The 15902-nt window shown below is 34.3% G+C and overlaps 1 protein-coding gene across 1 annotated transcript; it reads right to left on the bottom strand.

Moving 5' to 3' along the window:
• Positions 1-4987: 4987 nt before the first annotated feature.
• On the bottom strand, positions 4988-6036 carry LOC101019226 (olfactory receptor 5K2). The gene has a single exon (XM_031662956.1). The coding sequence runs from the start codon at positions 5962-5964 to the stop codon at positions 5014-5016; it is 951 nt and encodes a 316-aa protein (XP_031518816.1). The 5' UTR covers positions 5965-6036; the 3' UTR covers positions 4988-5013.
• Between the last annotated feature and the right edge of the window lie 9866 nt (positions 6037-15902).

The following is a 15902-nucleotide window of genomic DNA, read 5'->3' as shown; positions in this document are numbered from 1 at the left end:
AGATCTCAACCTCCATGTTGGGAGATCCACTGCTCTCTTCAAAGCTGTCAGACAGGGTCATTTGCATCTGCAGAGGTTTCTGCTGCTTTTTGTTTAGCTGTGCCCTGTCCCCAGAGGAGGAGTCTACAGAGACAGGCAGGCCTCCTTGAGCTGCTGTGGGCTCCACCCAGTTCGAGCTTCCTGGGGGCTTTGTTTATCTACTTAAGCCTCAGCAATGGCAGGTGCCCCTCCCCCAGGCTCGCTGCTGCTTTGCAGTTAGATCTCAGACTGCTGTGCTAGCAATGAGGGAGGCTCAGTGGGTGTGGGACCCTCCCGGCCAGGTGTGGGATATAATCTCCTGGTGTACCATTTGCTAAGACCCTTGGTAAAGCTCAGTATTAAGGTGGGAGTTACCCGATTTTGCAGGTGTCGTGTGTCTCAGTTCCCCTGGCTAGGAAAAGGGATTCCCTTCCCCCTGTGCTTCCCAGGTGAGGCGATGCCTCGCCCTGCTTCAGCTCTCGCTGGTCGGGCTGCACCAGCTGACAAGCACCAATTGTCCGGCACTCCCCAGTGAGACGAACCTGGTACCTCAGTTGAAAATGCAGAAATCACCTGTCTTCTGTGTCGCTCGCGCTGGGAGCTGGAGACTGGAGCTGTTCCTATTCGGCCATCTTGCTCTGGGTCCTGTCTTTCATGCTTTTTACCTGTTTGCCTTTCTTTCTTAATATAGTGTTTGAATGCTTCAGCTGGTGTCATGCATTTAATAGATCCTGAGACACAGACTGCACCCCTCCCCTCACAAATAACATGGAATATGTGCCACCACATTTTTTTTAAAAATAAATAATTTTTTAAAAATATGGAAGCATAACACATTTCATTTCTGAGTCCAATCAATCGTCCTCTTACTCATGTGGCAGGAAAGATAAAATCTATCCATCATGTTTGCCTCAATTTAGTATTCTAATAGTGGAATATGTACTTGCTATAGAGTTGGAGAAGTATTTTGACTAGAATAGTTTAGGTGCCCCTCATATTACATTACTTGACCTACACATTGGGTTAGTCTATACATATTTGCCTTCCAGGCATGAGTAAATAAATTTTCCCTGCCCTGTTATCCCCACTTGTGGTATCCCAGAGTAACTCATTTAGTCTATATTCAGATTGATTGCAAACATTCAAAACATGTCTCCTCCCAACCCCTGACTGCCCATCTTAAATGGTATACCAGTAAGCTCCAACACCTGCATTCAGGTTAGAATGTCCTAACATGCCCATCAGGGCATCATAGCCAAAAGGCTGTTGTTTACTTTTCTCACATTAATTCTCTGGTTTTATGAAGAACTAGTTCCACATAGATACATATCTCTGTATAAAGTCATGTTTAAAACAATCTCCAGTAAGTTATTCTCCCAGTAGAAATTTTGTGACTTTTATCTCAGTCAGTTTTCCTTCATTTCATAAGTATTATTTTATCCTGAACTTCTAAAGGGAGCGTCAAACAAAATAGACCTATAAGTCATATCGGTATATGACTCATTTCTCCAAAGTTATCACACTGATTTGATAATACATGCTGTCCTACATTAGTATTTGGCTTTCTTTCCTTATGAAAATGGAGCTACCTTTATTGTTAACACCTTAAACAGGACTAACTGGTATCTGTTCTCTGTTCCCTGGGATTGATGTTGATTCATCAACATAAACAAAACATAAAATTACAATGCAGAGATGAAGCTAATTCAAACCAAATAAAATAGCAAGTTTATAGTTAATAAAAGGGTTGGTCAATAAACATATTTAGTAAAATGTATTTACTTAAAATGAATTATATTGATTATTGTTCTACCATATTTCTATCAAGTTCATACCTATATCTCCTGCTCAGTAAAACTGAATAATTTTTTTTATAAAGAATGTACAGCTCAAGAGTTAACTGTTTACTGTATAAGATTTTCTTTTTTAAAATAATGTATTTGGCTTATATTTTTCTTTTAAAGTTTTCTTAAAGTTTAAAGGAACGATTAATATTTTATCTCTTTTTTTGTTAACCTCAGTACAAAAGTACAGTTGATGACTTGACAAAAGGGCTGCATCTATGGCTTGAAGGTGCAGCGCTTTCAAGTCATCAACTGTATTTTTGTACTGTTGAATTTCTCCAACAGTAACAAAGGAGAGCATGCTTCCAGCTGGAGCTGAGTCCAAGCACACAGCCATTCCTGCACACGCATGCGTGCAAACAAGGAAGCCCAAGTAGGAGAAGAGGAAAGAGGTTGTAGGGATTTGGGAAGAAATCTGATTATTCCCCAGAGGAAAAGACAAATCTACTTTCCTGAAATCGCCCTGAAATCTACTTCCACCCTCAGAACTTAAAATGAACTGCATCCTTCTTTTCATCTTCATTTCTTCCCCAGTGAATATGATCTCCAAACCATTATTTTTCTTTGAACTGTAAATTTTCCACTCATGGATGATGTAACCAACAGATGCAATCTCTGAGAAGATGGAAGTCGGGGCCTCTTACTATAAAATTGACCTAGCTGGACTCAGGAAACCAGGGAAGAAGTCAATGCAGGCATTTAAAATGTAAAGCTTTTTCTGGTTAAACCTATTTATATTTCTTGTAGGTTGAGTATTTCTTCCCAATTTTTCTCCTCTGGTGTATAACAAACAGGTCAAAATTTCCCATCTTTCCTCCTGGTACTAGTTGAATCCTACATTGCATACTTAATGCATAGTGAAAAGGCATCTAGCAGAAATACACACCCCAAAAACACACCACCGTTTTATTAGGTGCCCGATAAATTCTGTATTTAGCTTATTTATTTATTGTTATTTTTGCTTTTTCTTGACCCACTACATGTGACTGCAAACGAATTAATAAATTATCCCTTCTGGAACTTTTTGGTCATTTCTTTTTTTAAATGTTTTCACTATAAAAGGTAAGCTGAAACATTGAGAAATTGTTCAAATCAGCATATTTTATAATTCACAACTACAACTTGGTAAATATTTTTACTGTAAGTAAGCACTGAAATAATGAAGTATGATGAGAGGCAGTAGTTTTTAATGCAAAGTTATACATTTAAATGTTCAGAGGGGCCAGGGAGATGACATAAGAATTGTTGCCAGTTTTTCAAGAAAAGTCAAATTTTGCTTTTATAAAAAATTTTAATAAATATTCTCCTGATTTTTAAATCTCTTAGAATTAATTTTCCAAGGAACACTATGCTGTTCTGCATTGCGTGGGATACATAATTCTGTGCAATATCTGGGTGACCTTTTGTGATTTCTTACGTAATAATTGAGAACGTAGTTTTTGTAGTTAGGCAGCCTGGGGTTCAGGTCATGCAGACTCCTGTGGGTCATTGAACAAGTGACTCAACCATACTGCCCTTCATATTCTCACCTGTCACATGGGATAATAATTGTAGTTCTCTCACAGGATTTATGAGGGTTAAATGAGGTAATAATGTGTATATACAGCTTAGCACAGGAGGGACACATAGTAAGTATTCAAATCCATTTGGTGATGCTGATGGAAGTGAATTAAGCAAAAACTCAATTGATGGGGTTTAAATTTGAAACAGGCAAGGAAATACTGAAATGTCTGAGTATAACTGGAATGAACTAGGATAGATTTTCTTGGAGGTTACAAATATACACTATATTTTTATAGTTTTGCATTCATGGTTTAGGGAATTATATCTAGAAAATATATCTGTTTTCTGCTCCTTTTTCTATATAGACTCAGCATGCTGATTTTCCATGTGATGCAGTGATGAGACCCACTGCAACCTGACAATTGCCTTCTGAAAATTTAGATGTGACCACAGAGCATCAAGAGAGGAGGTGGAAGGGAGAATTTTTCTGTTACCTGTTATGGGTCCTCCTTGTTCCAGAAGTTAGTAATTAAAATAATGGCAATGTTCCATTATTTAAAAAGATGAAAAGAGTGGTGTCTTGGTCATTAATATGTCTTAGCATCTAGAACAGTGCTCGCACATAGCAGAATCTCAATAAACATATGTAGAGTGAATAATTGGAAAGTATTTCTTTATGATGTCACATAAGATTATTAGGTTCTATCCATATTAAACAACTTTAAGTTTTGCAGTGGTGAAGGAATAAAAGAAAGTATTTGAGATAAGCCCTGCCCACAGTTCAACAATCATACTTTTTGACATGTCTATATATAATATACCAAAAGATTGTGTCTCCATTGTTTAACCCCTTCCTCACCTCTCAGGAGGGGGCACAGAGAAGTTTAGCCTAACTCACTGACAATGAAGACTCTTCAGATCTATATGAAGCTTGAACTGTTTGTCTAGAACTTTATGATATGGTATCTTTATGCATGCAGATTTTGGAGTAAATAAAACTTAATGAAACCTATCTTGAAATTAGACATTCTGATTTTAATTATTTAAATGATTTAATTATTTAAATCATTTTAACAACAACTTCAATTTGGAAATACAATATTCACTTTTATTGGGCACAATAATTTCCTGACTATCCCATTCTAACTACAATAATGTCCCCCACACACGATTACATTTTCTTCCTCAAAATCCACTTGCCATTTTTGTTGCTCATGGATGTAAGTAATTTCATTGGTTGACTGTTCACATGATCTTAAACACTTAACTGTAATGCTCATGTTGTAAGCTATTAGAATGGGCTGGTTATCAAAGCCCACTTTGTAAATGGAATAGCCTTCTACATTTGTAACTTGTAGTTTTGCTGTTGTTTTGGGTGTTAATCATAATTGTTACTAACACAGTCTATAGGCATGGTGGCATTCTACATTGCTGCTTGAATGAATTCAATGTCTGGATGTGCTTTTAAATTCTGAGTAAAGATTTAGCACAATTCACTCGTTTCCATGAATTTTCCCTGTCACATATTTCTGCTTAATTTGATTGCATTTTGACATGTTTTAATATTTTGTATACAATTAGTACACTTCCTCTGTGTAATTTTATTTAGAAGGTTTTTGAGCATTAAACCATTAAGCTAGGATAGATGTCATTTGTTCACACTTCCTTGAGATTTTATTTTCAGCAGAATTTTTCTTAAGACACTTATTACTTCCTTGTTTCTCAGGCTATAAATGAAAGGATTTAGTAAGGGAACTACTATTGTAAATAAAATGGCAGCTGGTATATCGTTACCTCCTTCTTCAAGCAAATTCGGTCTAATGTATATGAAAAAAATAGATCCATAGAATAATGAAACTGATGAAAAGTGGGATGCACAGGTAGAAAAGGCTTTGGCCCTTCCCTCTTTGGATTTCATTCTGAAAATAGTAAGAAGAATATAGAGATAAGATATGAAGACACTACCTATCGTAAAGACTTGAATTGAACCTGAGAAGATGAATAGAACCAGTTCATTGATGAAAGGGTCAACACAGGAGAGTCTATACAAGGGAAGAATGTCACAGTAAAAATGGTTGATGTGATTCGATCCACAGAAAACTAACCTAAATACAAGCCCTACATGAATCATGGAATGCAGGTTTCCAGCTATGAAGGCCCCTGTGGTCATCTGAATGCAGAGTTTCTTGGACATCATGATGTGGTACTGCAGTGGGCTGCATATAGCCACATAGCGGTCATAGGCCATTGCCGCCAGAAGAAAGCAGTCTGCAGTTTCCACAGTGCAGAGAAAATAAAACTGTACTGTACATTCATAGAGGGAAATCCTTTTGTCCTCAGAAAAGAAGTTCTCTAACAGTTTGGGGGTAATGGCACAGGCACAGCAAGAATCCACAAGAGCCAGGTTTCCCAGAAAGATGTACATTGGTGTGTGAAGTCGACGGTGTGTAAATATCAGTGCCACCATACCAATATTCCCCACCATGGTGATCAGATAGATGGCAAAGAACACCACAAACAGCAGAGTCTTCAGCTCTGGGTGATCTGTAAACCCCGTGAGGATAAACTCATTTTTCATGGTATGATTTTCTTCAGCCATTCCTGACTTGTCTGAAAAACAATTGTGGAGAAATAAGGCACCAATTTATAATATGCCACAACTATTGAGGTCTCTTTGGCTTAAAAGAAGGCGAGCATCTTCCACAAGATGAAAATAAGATTTAAAAAAACCTGACAACATTGAGTGTTATCTAGGAAACAGTAAAATGGCAACCTAATTGCATTCCTAGTAAATGTATAAATTGGTGTAATCATTAGAAAATAATTTGGTAATAGATTAAAAAACTTTTAAGGTTCATACCTTTTAACCATACCTTTTAACCAGTAAAAATAAATCCGTCAAAAAGAAATAACTAAAACTTCAGAAAATATGTACATATAATGATGTTCATTGTAATCTCATTCATAATAGTGAAAAATTTAAACACCGAAATGGTAACCATTTAGTTAACCAGTATGATTAAATAAATGTGAATCATCCGTATAAATGTATACTGTCAAATATTTTAAATGGTGTTTTGCTAGAATATTTATTACAATAAAACAGACACAAAATATTGAATAAAAGCAAAATAAAAGGTTTTACATGCAGTATAACCTGAATTACCAAATAAATATTTACATGTAAATGTAACAGAAGGTAGTACAGAAGCACATCAAAATGTTTTTACTAGTTTTTGCTATGTATAAAAATTATTGGTCATTTTTTCCTGTTTATATTTTTCTCTATTTTAAGTTTTCTATAATAACTATTCCTCATATTCAAGAAACAATCTTTATTAAGTATATAAAATTAAGTACCCTTAGAACTGCTATGTTTTATACTTCAATAAATCCATAAAAATCATTGGGGATTCAACTAATGTTTGCCGCACTTTAGAAATCTACAGTGGAGAACATCACAATGCACTTACTGAACAAGTGCCTGCTTCATTCTCATGACAATGACATTGGTAGTTACAATAATTATTTGCTGACAGTCTTGCATGTATCTCAAAACATTCAGGGTTATGTTCACATCTTGTGGTAATGCATTCTTATGATCCTTTACCTATAAAAGCAGTATCACCTTAGTGTCAACTTTTGCTCTTTTGAACATTATGATTTTATGATATTCCTAGATTCTATTTGGAATAGATTCTAGATCACATTTGTTAAAATTTGAGGATATTTTTAAAACTTCCGTTACTAACCCCTTAGGTAGGTCCTTAAACATGGAGTTCTAATCTGTTGGGGCATGTTTTATTTCAATCTACCTTCATTTATTATAGTTACTTTTGGAAACATGTATGCATGCACTGATAATGAATGCCTGTTTTATGTTACTTTCTTTAAAAGGTAGTTGAGACTGTTCTAGACATTTACAGATTGATAATTTTCTGGATAGTAAGTGATCACAAGTACACTCCAAATTTCAGGAACAGAGAAAATGTTTTGGAGAGACATAGAAAGACCTCTTCTATTTTAGTTTCCTGAAAATATTGCTGACTTTTAAATATCAGATTATCTGGGGGATGATATCTTTAGAAACAATATTTTAAAATGAACTTTGAAATGTATATAAATATAATTTGAATACTTTTCCTTAACTAGTTACCCTTGCCAGTTTAAAGTCACATAACATAAGATTTCCTTCAGTTTTCTTGGTTGATTATAGTAAATTAAACAGATATATGGTTTATATTGGTATTTGATTTCTCTAAGAATCAAAAGAGAAACAAGAACACTCCCTAAAATTATATCGGGCGTTTAAAAGATTGGTTTGAAATTATAGTCCTTGCTCATATGTTTTTTTAATACATAGGGAATGCACAATACATTTTCAACACTATTTCATTGTAGAGGTTACCTCATTATTTAAAGAAGTTTAAACATTTTCCCTAATGTATTCTGTTATTACTACCAAAGTGTGCTCTTATTTATTTTTGAATCAATGTAGGTGCCTCTTGAATTCATAAGTGATATAAATGAATTATAGTAAATTGTCTAGAGTTTACACAATAGACTTTCGATTTAGAAAAAGAATATAAGAATCTTAAAAAATTGAAAAATTAGAAATGTAAGGAAAAAGAAAACCATAAGTAACTCAAAGAAAAAATGTTTCAGGATATCAGTTTTTTTAGTAATAATAAGTGTTAAATTCTCACCTCGATTTTCCTGATAAGAGTTTTATAGAGACCATCTGGTTGCCTGGTATTAGTTTTTAAATTAGATGCAGCAATTAAACTATCTTTTTGATCATTTAGGAGAATATATGTACAATGAGATCAATGTTAATATTTATGTCCTTGTAGAGAATGACCCAGCTCTTCAAAAGAATTCTAAGAGGATTTATTTGGCATTGACATCAAAGTATAGCCTAAGAGACTTAATCTTCTGAACATTCCACACATACAAAATTGGATTAATTAGGCATATCCTTTGAGACCTGGAGAGTAAGCCAAAAATTGATTAATAAACAAACTTTAAGGGCCATATTTTGATTTTCGTTAATTTGAGTTTATACCACTTATCCTTATCATCAATCTGAATATAAAATCCTTAGTGGGAAGAAAATATTCATACTGGAGCAGTCAGCAAAGGCTTCATGGAGGAATTGTCAATTGAGCCAGGATTGGTTGCCTTGGAGGGGAGATTGCTTGTTTGAGCAGAGGCTGGAAATTAACACATTCTCCGTATTTTTTTTCTTTGGTTAGTGATAGTATTTTATTTCAGGAGCTCTGGTCTTACTGTATTTTTTAAAATTTATTTCTAATTGGCTCATAAAAATTGCATGTGTTTATGGCGTACAACATGATGGGTTAATATATGTATATATTGTGGAATGGCTAAATCAGGCTCATTAACATGTATTGCCTATACACTTATTATTTTTGTATGGGTGATAACTTTCAAAATTTATACTCAAATATTTTCAAGAAGTCAATACATTGTTTTAACTATAATCACCATATTGTACAACAAATCTCCTGAACTAATTCCTTCAGTCTAACTAAAAGTTTGAATCATTTGATCAACATCTACCCACTTTACTATCCAACCATTCATAACCCCTCTGCTGTACTCTGCTCTATGACTATTTTAGATTCCACATATAATCAGATCATATGGTACTGGTCTTTCTGTGTCTGAATTTTTCCCGTAACCTAATGTCTTCCAGGTTGGTCCATGTTGTTGCAAATGACAGAATTTTCTTCTGTTTTAAGCACAATAGTATTCCACTGGGTATATTTATGATGTTTTCCTTATTAATTAATTTGTTGATGAACACAGGTTGATTCCATATCTTGGCTATTATAGATAATGCTACATGGTCATAGGAGTGTAGACTTTTTTGACATCTTGATTTCATTTCCTTTGAATATATACCCAGTAATGAGATTGCTGGTTAATATGGAAGTTCTATTTTTAATTGTTTAGATTTGCCTCTATGTTTTTCACAATGGCTGTATTAATTTTAATTACCATTAACAGTGTGCAAGGATTCCATTTTCTCCATATCCTCACCAACACTTGCTATCTTCTGTCTCTTCGATGATAGTCATTCCGATAGATGGAAGGTCCTGTCTTTTGGTTTTAATTTGCATGGATCTGATGATAGTGATGTTGAGCAATTGTTTATATATCCATTATTCATTCCTTCGAGAAATGTCTATTCAGGTCCTTTGTTCACTTGTAAAATCACGCTGTTTTCTTACTATTGAGTTATTTAGGTTCCTTATGTATTTTGGATATTAATCCCTTATCAGATGTGTGGTTTGCTAATATTTTCTCCCATTTTGTGGGTTGTCTCTTAATTGTATGAATGCTTCCTTTGCTGTGCAGCAGCATTTTAGTTTAATGTAGTCCCATCTGTCTAGTTTTGCTTTTTTTGTCTGTGAGTTAAAGGTTATATCCAAAAAATTATAATCTAGACCAATGTCAAGAAACTTTTTCCTATATTTTCTCCTAATAACTTTATGGTTTCACGTTCTACATTTAAGTAATAACATTTTGAGTTGTTTTTTGAATAAAGTGTGAAATAATGGTTTAACTTTATTTTTCTTCATGTGGGTATTTACATTTCCCAACACATTTAATAGAGAAGACTGTCCTTTCCCCATTGTATGTTCTTTGCAGTTTCATTAAAAAGCAATTGACCTTATATGCATGGATTTATTTCTGGGCTTTCTATGCTATTCTACTGGTTTATGTATGGAATGTCAGCACTATGCCGTTTTGATTTGTAGTAAGTTTTGAAATGGGGCCAGTTTTGATTGTTTTTGCTTTAGACTGCTTTTGTCATTTGAAATTTTTTATGGTTCCATTGTAATTTAACAATGTTTTCTATTTCTGTGAAAAATGTTATTAAAATTTTAATATTTCATTGAATCTGCAGATAGCTTTGACTTGTATGGGCATTTTCACAATATTAATTCTTCCAGTACATAAACATGGGATGCCTTTTGTTTTATTTGTGTCTTCAATTTCTTTTATCAATGTTTAATAGCTTTCAGTTACAGATTTTTTGCCTCATTGGTTAAAGTTATTCTCAAGTATTCTATTTTTGTTTAATGTTTTTTGAATGAGATTATTTTCTTGGTTTCTTTTTCGATACTTTGTCATTATTATATAGAAATAGTAATTTTTGTATGTTGATTTTTATCCTGTAAACTTATGGAATAAATTATTAGTTCTAACAGTTTTTTGGTGGAGTCATTAAGGTTTTCAATACTTAAGACTATGTCACCTTCAAATACAGAAAATTTTACTTCTTCCTTTCCAATATAAATACATTTTATTGGTTTTCTTGCCTGATATCTCTGGCTAGGACTTCCAGTTCTATTTTGTATACAGGTAGTGAGGGTGGACATTCTTGTCTTGTTTTTTATTGTTCAGAAAAAGCTTTTAGTTTTTCATGCTTAGTATGATGTTACCTCTGGGTTTGTTCTATGTGGCTATTATTATTTTTAGGTACATTTCATCTATACCTAACCTGTTGAGAGTTTTTATCATATGAAAGTATGTTGAATTTTGTCAAATGCTTTTCTGCATATATTGAGATGATTTTTTTTAACTCTGTCATTCTGTTAATGTGGTATATCATATTTGTTGATTAGTAGGTCAATCATCCTCGCATCCCAGGGGAAAATCACACTTAATCATGGTGTGTGACCCTTTCGATGTGCTGTGGTGTTCAGTTTGCTAGTATTTTGTGGAGGACTTTTGTGTCTGTGTTCATCTGGGAGAGTAGTAATTTTCTCTCCCTGTAATGTCTCAATCTTGCTTTTACCAGTATAATGCTGGGCTCATAAACTATGTTTGGAATATTTCCCTCTCTTTAATTGTTTTGAAGAGTTTGAAAAAAATTAGCGTTAATCATTCTTTAAATTTTTTCCTAGAACTCACCAATGAAGCTATCAATTTGTGGACTTCTTTTCTTTGTAAGTTTTTTGATTACTGATTCAATCTCTTTACTTGTTATTTATCTGTTGAGATTATTTCTTTATGATTCAGGCTTAGTAAGTGGTATGCTCCTAAGAATTATATATCCATTTCTTCTAGGTTAACCAATTGGTTTAGATATGTGTAATCATTCATAACAGTCTCTTTTGATGCTTTGTATTTTCATGATACCAGTTGTAATGTCTCCTCTTTTGTTTATAATTTTAGTTTTGTGAGTCGTCTTTTTATTTTTCTTAGTCTAGCTAAAGGTTAATTGATTTATCTTTTCAAAACAACTCAGTTTCATTAATATATAATATTATTTTTCTAGTTTTTTGTTTTATTTATTGATGATCTGATATCTGTTATTTTGTTCTAGTTCCTTGAGATGTAAACTTATGATTTTTATTTGCTATGAACTTCTCTCTTGGAACTGCTTTTGCTGCATCCAATATGTTTAGGTATGTAGTTTCCATTTTCATTTGTTTCCAGATATGTTTTTATTTCTCTTTTGATTTTCTCTTTGTCCTATTGGATGCTTAGGAGTGTGTAATTTAATTTCTACTTGTTTGTGTGGATTTTCCAATTTTCTTCCTGTTATTGTTTTCTGGATGCATACCATTGTTGTTGGAAAAGACACTTGATATTATTTCAATCTTCTCGAATTTTTAAAGACTTGTTTGGTGGCCTAACATGTAATCTATCTTGGAAAATGTTTCATGTGCACTTGAAGAAAAATAATACTGCTCAAGTATATTGCTGCTGTTGGTTGAAACATTCTGTATATGTCTGTTAGGTTCCTGTGGTCTATAGTGTTGTTAATGTCTACTGTTTCTTTATTGATTTTTTGTGTTATCTGTCCATTGTTGAAAGTGGGGTATTGAAGTCCCTCACTATTATTATATTGCTATCTATTTCTTCATTCATTTCTGTTAGATTTGCATTATGTATATGTAAGTGTGTCAAGATTGGTGTATACATATTTATAATTGTTATATCGTTTTGTTGAAGTGACTTCTTTATCATTATATAATGACCTTCTTTGTGTTTTATATCAGTTTTTGACTTAAAGTCTAATTTGTCAGATAAAAGTATAGCCACTCTTGCTCTCTTTAAGGTCAATAATTAAGTAATTATTGATAGGTAAGGACTTACTACTACAATTTTTTAGTTGTCTTCTAATTATATTATAGTTCCTTTATTTCATTCCTCTTCTTTTGTCATCTTCCTTTGTAATTTAATGATTTTTTTGTAGTGGTATGCTTTAATTTCTTCTCTTTATCTTTTGTGTATCTGCTGCAGGGCTGCAGTTGTTGTTGTTGTTGTGGGTGGGTGTGTCTGTACTTACCATGAGGTGTACATAAAATATCTTATATCTGATGAGTTTAAGCTGATCACAACTTAGCTTTGACTGCATACAAAAACTATACATTGTATTTACTACTCCCCTCACATTTTATGTTGTTAATGTTGCAATTTAATTATTTTACATTTTGTGTATCCAAACTTAAATTATAGTAGCTATAGTTATATTTATCCTTTTATCTTTTAACTTCATACTAGGGTTAAATATGATTTGTGTATCACCTTTACAGAATGAGAGTATTCTGGATTTGATTATATTCTTACCTTCACAGTGAGCTTTACATGTTCATATATTTTCATGTTGTTAGGTAGCATTCGTTTGTTTCAACTTGAAAAACTCCCTTTAGCACTTAGGCTTTTTTTTTGTCTGAAAAAGTTATTATCTCCTCTTTATTTCTGAAGGACATCTTGCTGAGTATAGTATTCTTTGTTGGTGGTTTTATCCTTTCAGCACTTTCAATGTATCACTCACTCTCTTCTGGCCTGAATTAATACCGCTGATAAATCTCCTGTTAGTCTAACTGGGCTTCTTTTGCACATAACAAATTGCTTTTCTCTTGCTGCCATCAAAATTTTAGGTTTGTCTTTGGCTTTTTGAGCATTTTAATATAATGTGTCTTAGTGCAGATTTCCATATACTTAATGTATTTAGGGTTCTTTGGGATTCATGGATTTGGATGTTTATTCTCTTCTTCAGATTTGAGAATTTTTTCATCATTATTTTTCTAAATAAGCTTTCTGTCTCATTCTATTTTGCTGACATTTCTGGATCTTCCATAATGTATATATTCATTCACTTAATGATGTCCCATAATTTTCATAGACTTTATTGCCTCTTTTTCATTCTTTTTGCCCTCTGTTTCTCTGATTGGCTGATCTCCAACGAGTTTTCTTCAAGCTCACTAATTCATGTTTTACTTTATTGAGTCTGCTGTTGAACTCTTTATGGAATTTTTCATGAAGTCATCTAAAGCTCCAGAATTTCTGTTTGGTTCTTTTTAATGGTTTCTATTTCTTTAAGTTTCTAATTTTATTTATTGATTTCATTATTACATTTATTTGTTTATCTGTGTTCTCTTGCATCTTACTAAGCTTCTTTGAGATTATTATTTTCATTCTTTTTAGGCAGTTCATAAGTATCCATTTCTTTAGGGTCCAGTTTTTGGTGCTTTATTTTGTTCCTTGGTTGGTGTCTCATTTCCCTGATTGTTCATGTTCCTTGTGGCTATGTATTAGTGTTTATACATTTGAAGAAGTAGGCACCTATTTCAGTTTCACAGACTGGTTTTAGCAGGAGATGCCCTTCAGAAGTCAACCAGTCTAGAGATTCTTGTTAGGCCATTTGGTGGAGTTCATGGGTGGGTGGACTTACTGTTGGAGTTCTTGGCAGGTTGGCCTGGAGCTAGTGTTCACTGGGATTGGTCAGGATCTTGGATCCATGGGGGAATTGCCTACATTGTTGGGCTACAGAGTTTTGCCTGGATGTTTCATTGTTCTGTGTCCTGGGGCTCTGGATGCCAGCTTGGTCCATGGAGCTGCAGGTGTTATCCTGGAACTGGGTTGGGCATGGAACCTGGGTTTGTAGGAGGCTGGGCTGGAGTCATGGGTTTTGCAAACAGGTCTGTAACTGGGGTCGGCTTGAAGCCTGGGGCCGCAGGAGCTGGCCTTTTGATGTAGTGGGACTACAGTCTAGGGCTGCAGGGTTGGCCTCATACCTGGGTCCTTGCATGCTTGCCTGGAGCCTGAAGTTGCAAGGTCCAGCCTGACATGGATGTCAGCTTGAAGTGTGGGACTACAAATGGGGGCACGGCACAGGGATGAGCCTGAATTTGTGGACTGTGGATGTGGTCTCATCTGGGTCTGCAAGGGCTGGCCTGGTTCTGGGGTAGGTCTGAGGCCTTGGAATGACAGGCAATAAGTAAATGAGACCAGCCTGGAGGCTAAGTTCTTGTGTGCTGTGTAGGAGTCTCAGGTCATAGGGGATGGCCAGGCACTTGGGTCCATGATAAATTAGGGTGATTATTTCAGTCTCCTCTCCCCAAGTAGAGTCTACCTCTCTCACAGCTGTGCTATGCAGGCATAGGTATGTGTTGGGAGGGTGTGACATGAGTCATATGAAATTGTCCTTTTTACTCTCTTTAATCTCTCTTATTTCTGTTTTATGCCCATGTTCTGTAACCTTCAACCTGGTTTCCTTAGTTCTTGTGAAGGTATTTTCATGCATGGATAGTTGTTCTAATAGATGTTTCTGCTAGGAGACAAACAGTGGAAAGTCTTATTTCACCATTTTGGTCTGTCTCCAAGCTTTGTCTTCTAATTCTTAATTTTTTAAAAAAAATTTGCTTTTATAATTTAAAATTTCAAAATTTGTAATATTAAGTTTCACTTTTATATAGCTTCTATTCTTGTATTTTGAATGCTATAAATTTTAATTTGTGATATGATTACTTTTGGAAATTTTATTTTATTGTCTGATTTGTCTCTTTTTCTCAAAGTATTTTTCTTTCCTTTTTTTTTTTTTAAAAAAAAGTTTGCTTGTTTTCCCATGAGATCTATGAAGCCCTTCTATGTACGGGACTCCTGTGGGGTTGATTCAGGCTGTCAAGTGTCTATTGTATTGAATTCCTCTTGCTACCAAATCCTTTTTTTTTTCATCCTTTCCATAAGAATTGACTCCAAGAGCATTCCCTATTAAACATCTACACACTAAACTCTATCTAACATCTTATTGCTCTTGAAATCCAATCACTGACAATTAGTTTTGAGAGAGATGGATTTGGCATGAGAAGGAGAATATATTTTTCATTTCTGGTATGGCCCCTACTTGATTGAGGCCCCTCTAGAGAGAGATGTGAGGCAGAACTCAAAGTCTGCATGAAGCATCTGCTGAAACTGTCAGCAAGGGCTGAGGGCCAATCTGCTTATGGAATATCTCAAAGATATTTTAATGAGATTCTATGTTTAAGAAAAGTTTGATGATCATGCCTCATATTGGAATTATTTGTGAAAAAATATATTTTGACGTGCCATTAAGGTGCCAGTATTATACCATTTTTAAATTTTTGGTTAACAAAAAGGTTTCATATGGGTTAGTCTAAAACATTTTAGCTTCTTAAGTACAAGTTTTACTCTTTCAAGTTGACACTAGGTCTTATTTAATTTTTGTTTTAACTCAGCACCACTACCTTA

The sequence above is a fragment of the Papio anubis genome, chromosome 2 (assembly GCF_008728515.1).
Source record: "Papio anubis isolate 15944 chromosome 2, Panubis1.0, whole genome shotgun sequence".
NCBI lineage: Eukaryota > Metazoa > Chordata > Mammalia > Primates > Cercopithecidae > Papio > Papio anubis.
Note: the sequence above shows the minus strand (reverse complement) of the source record. Positions and strands in the feature narration are given on the sequence as shown.

Bases quoted from the DNA above. Each gene is read 5' to 3' on its own strand.
- LOC101019226 (XM_031662956.1), bottom strand. From the start codon at position 5,964: ATGGCTGAAGAAAATCATACCATGAAAAATGAGTTTATCCTCACGGGG.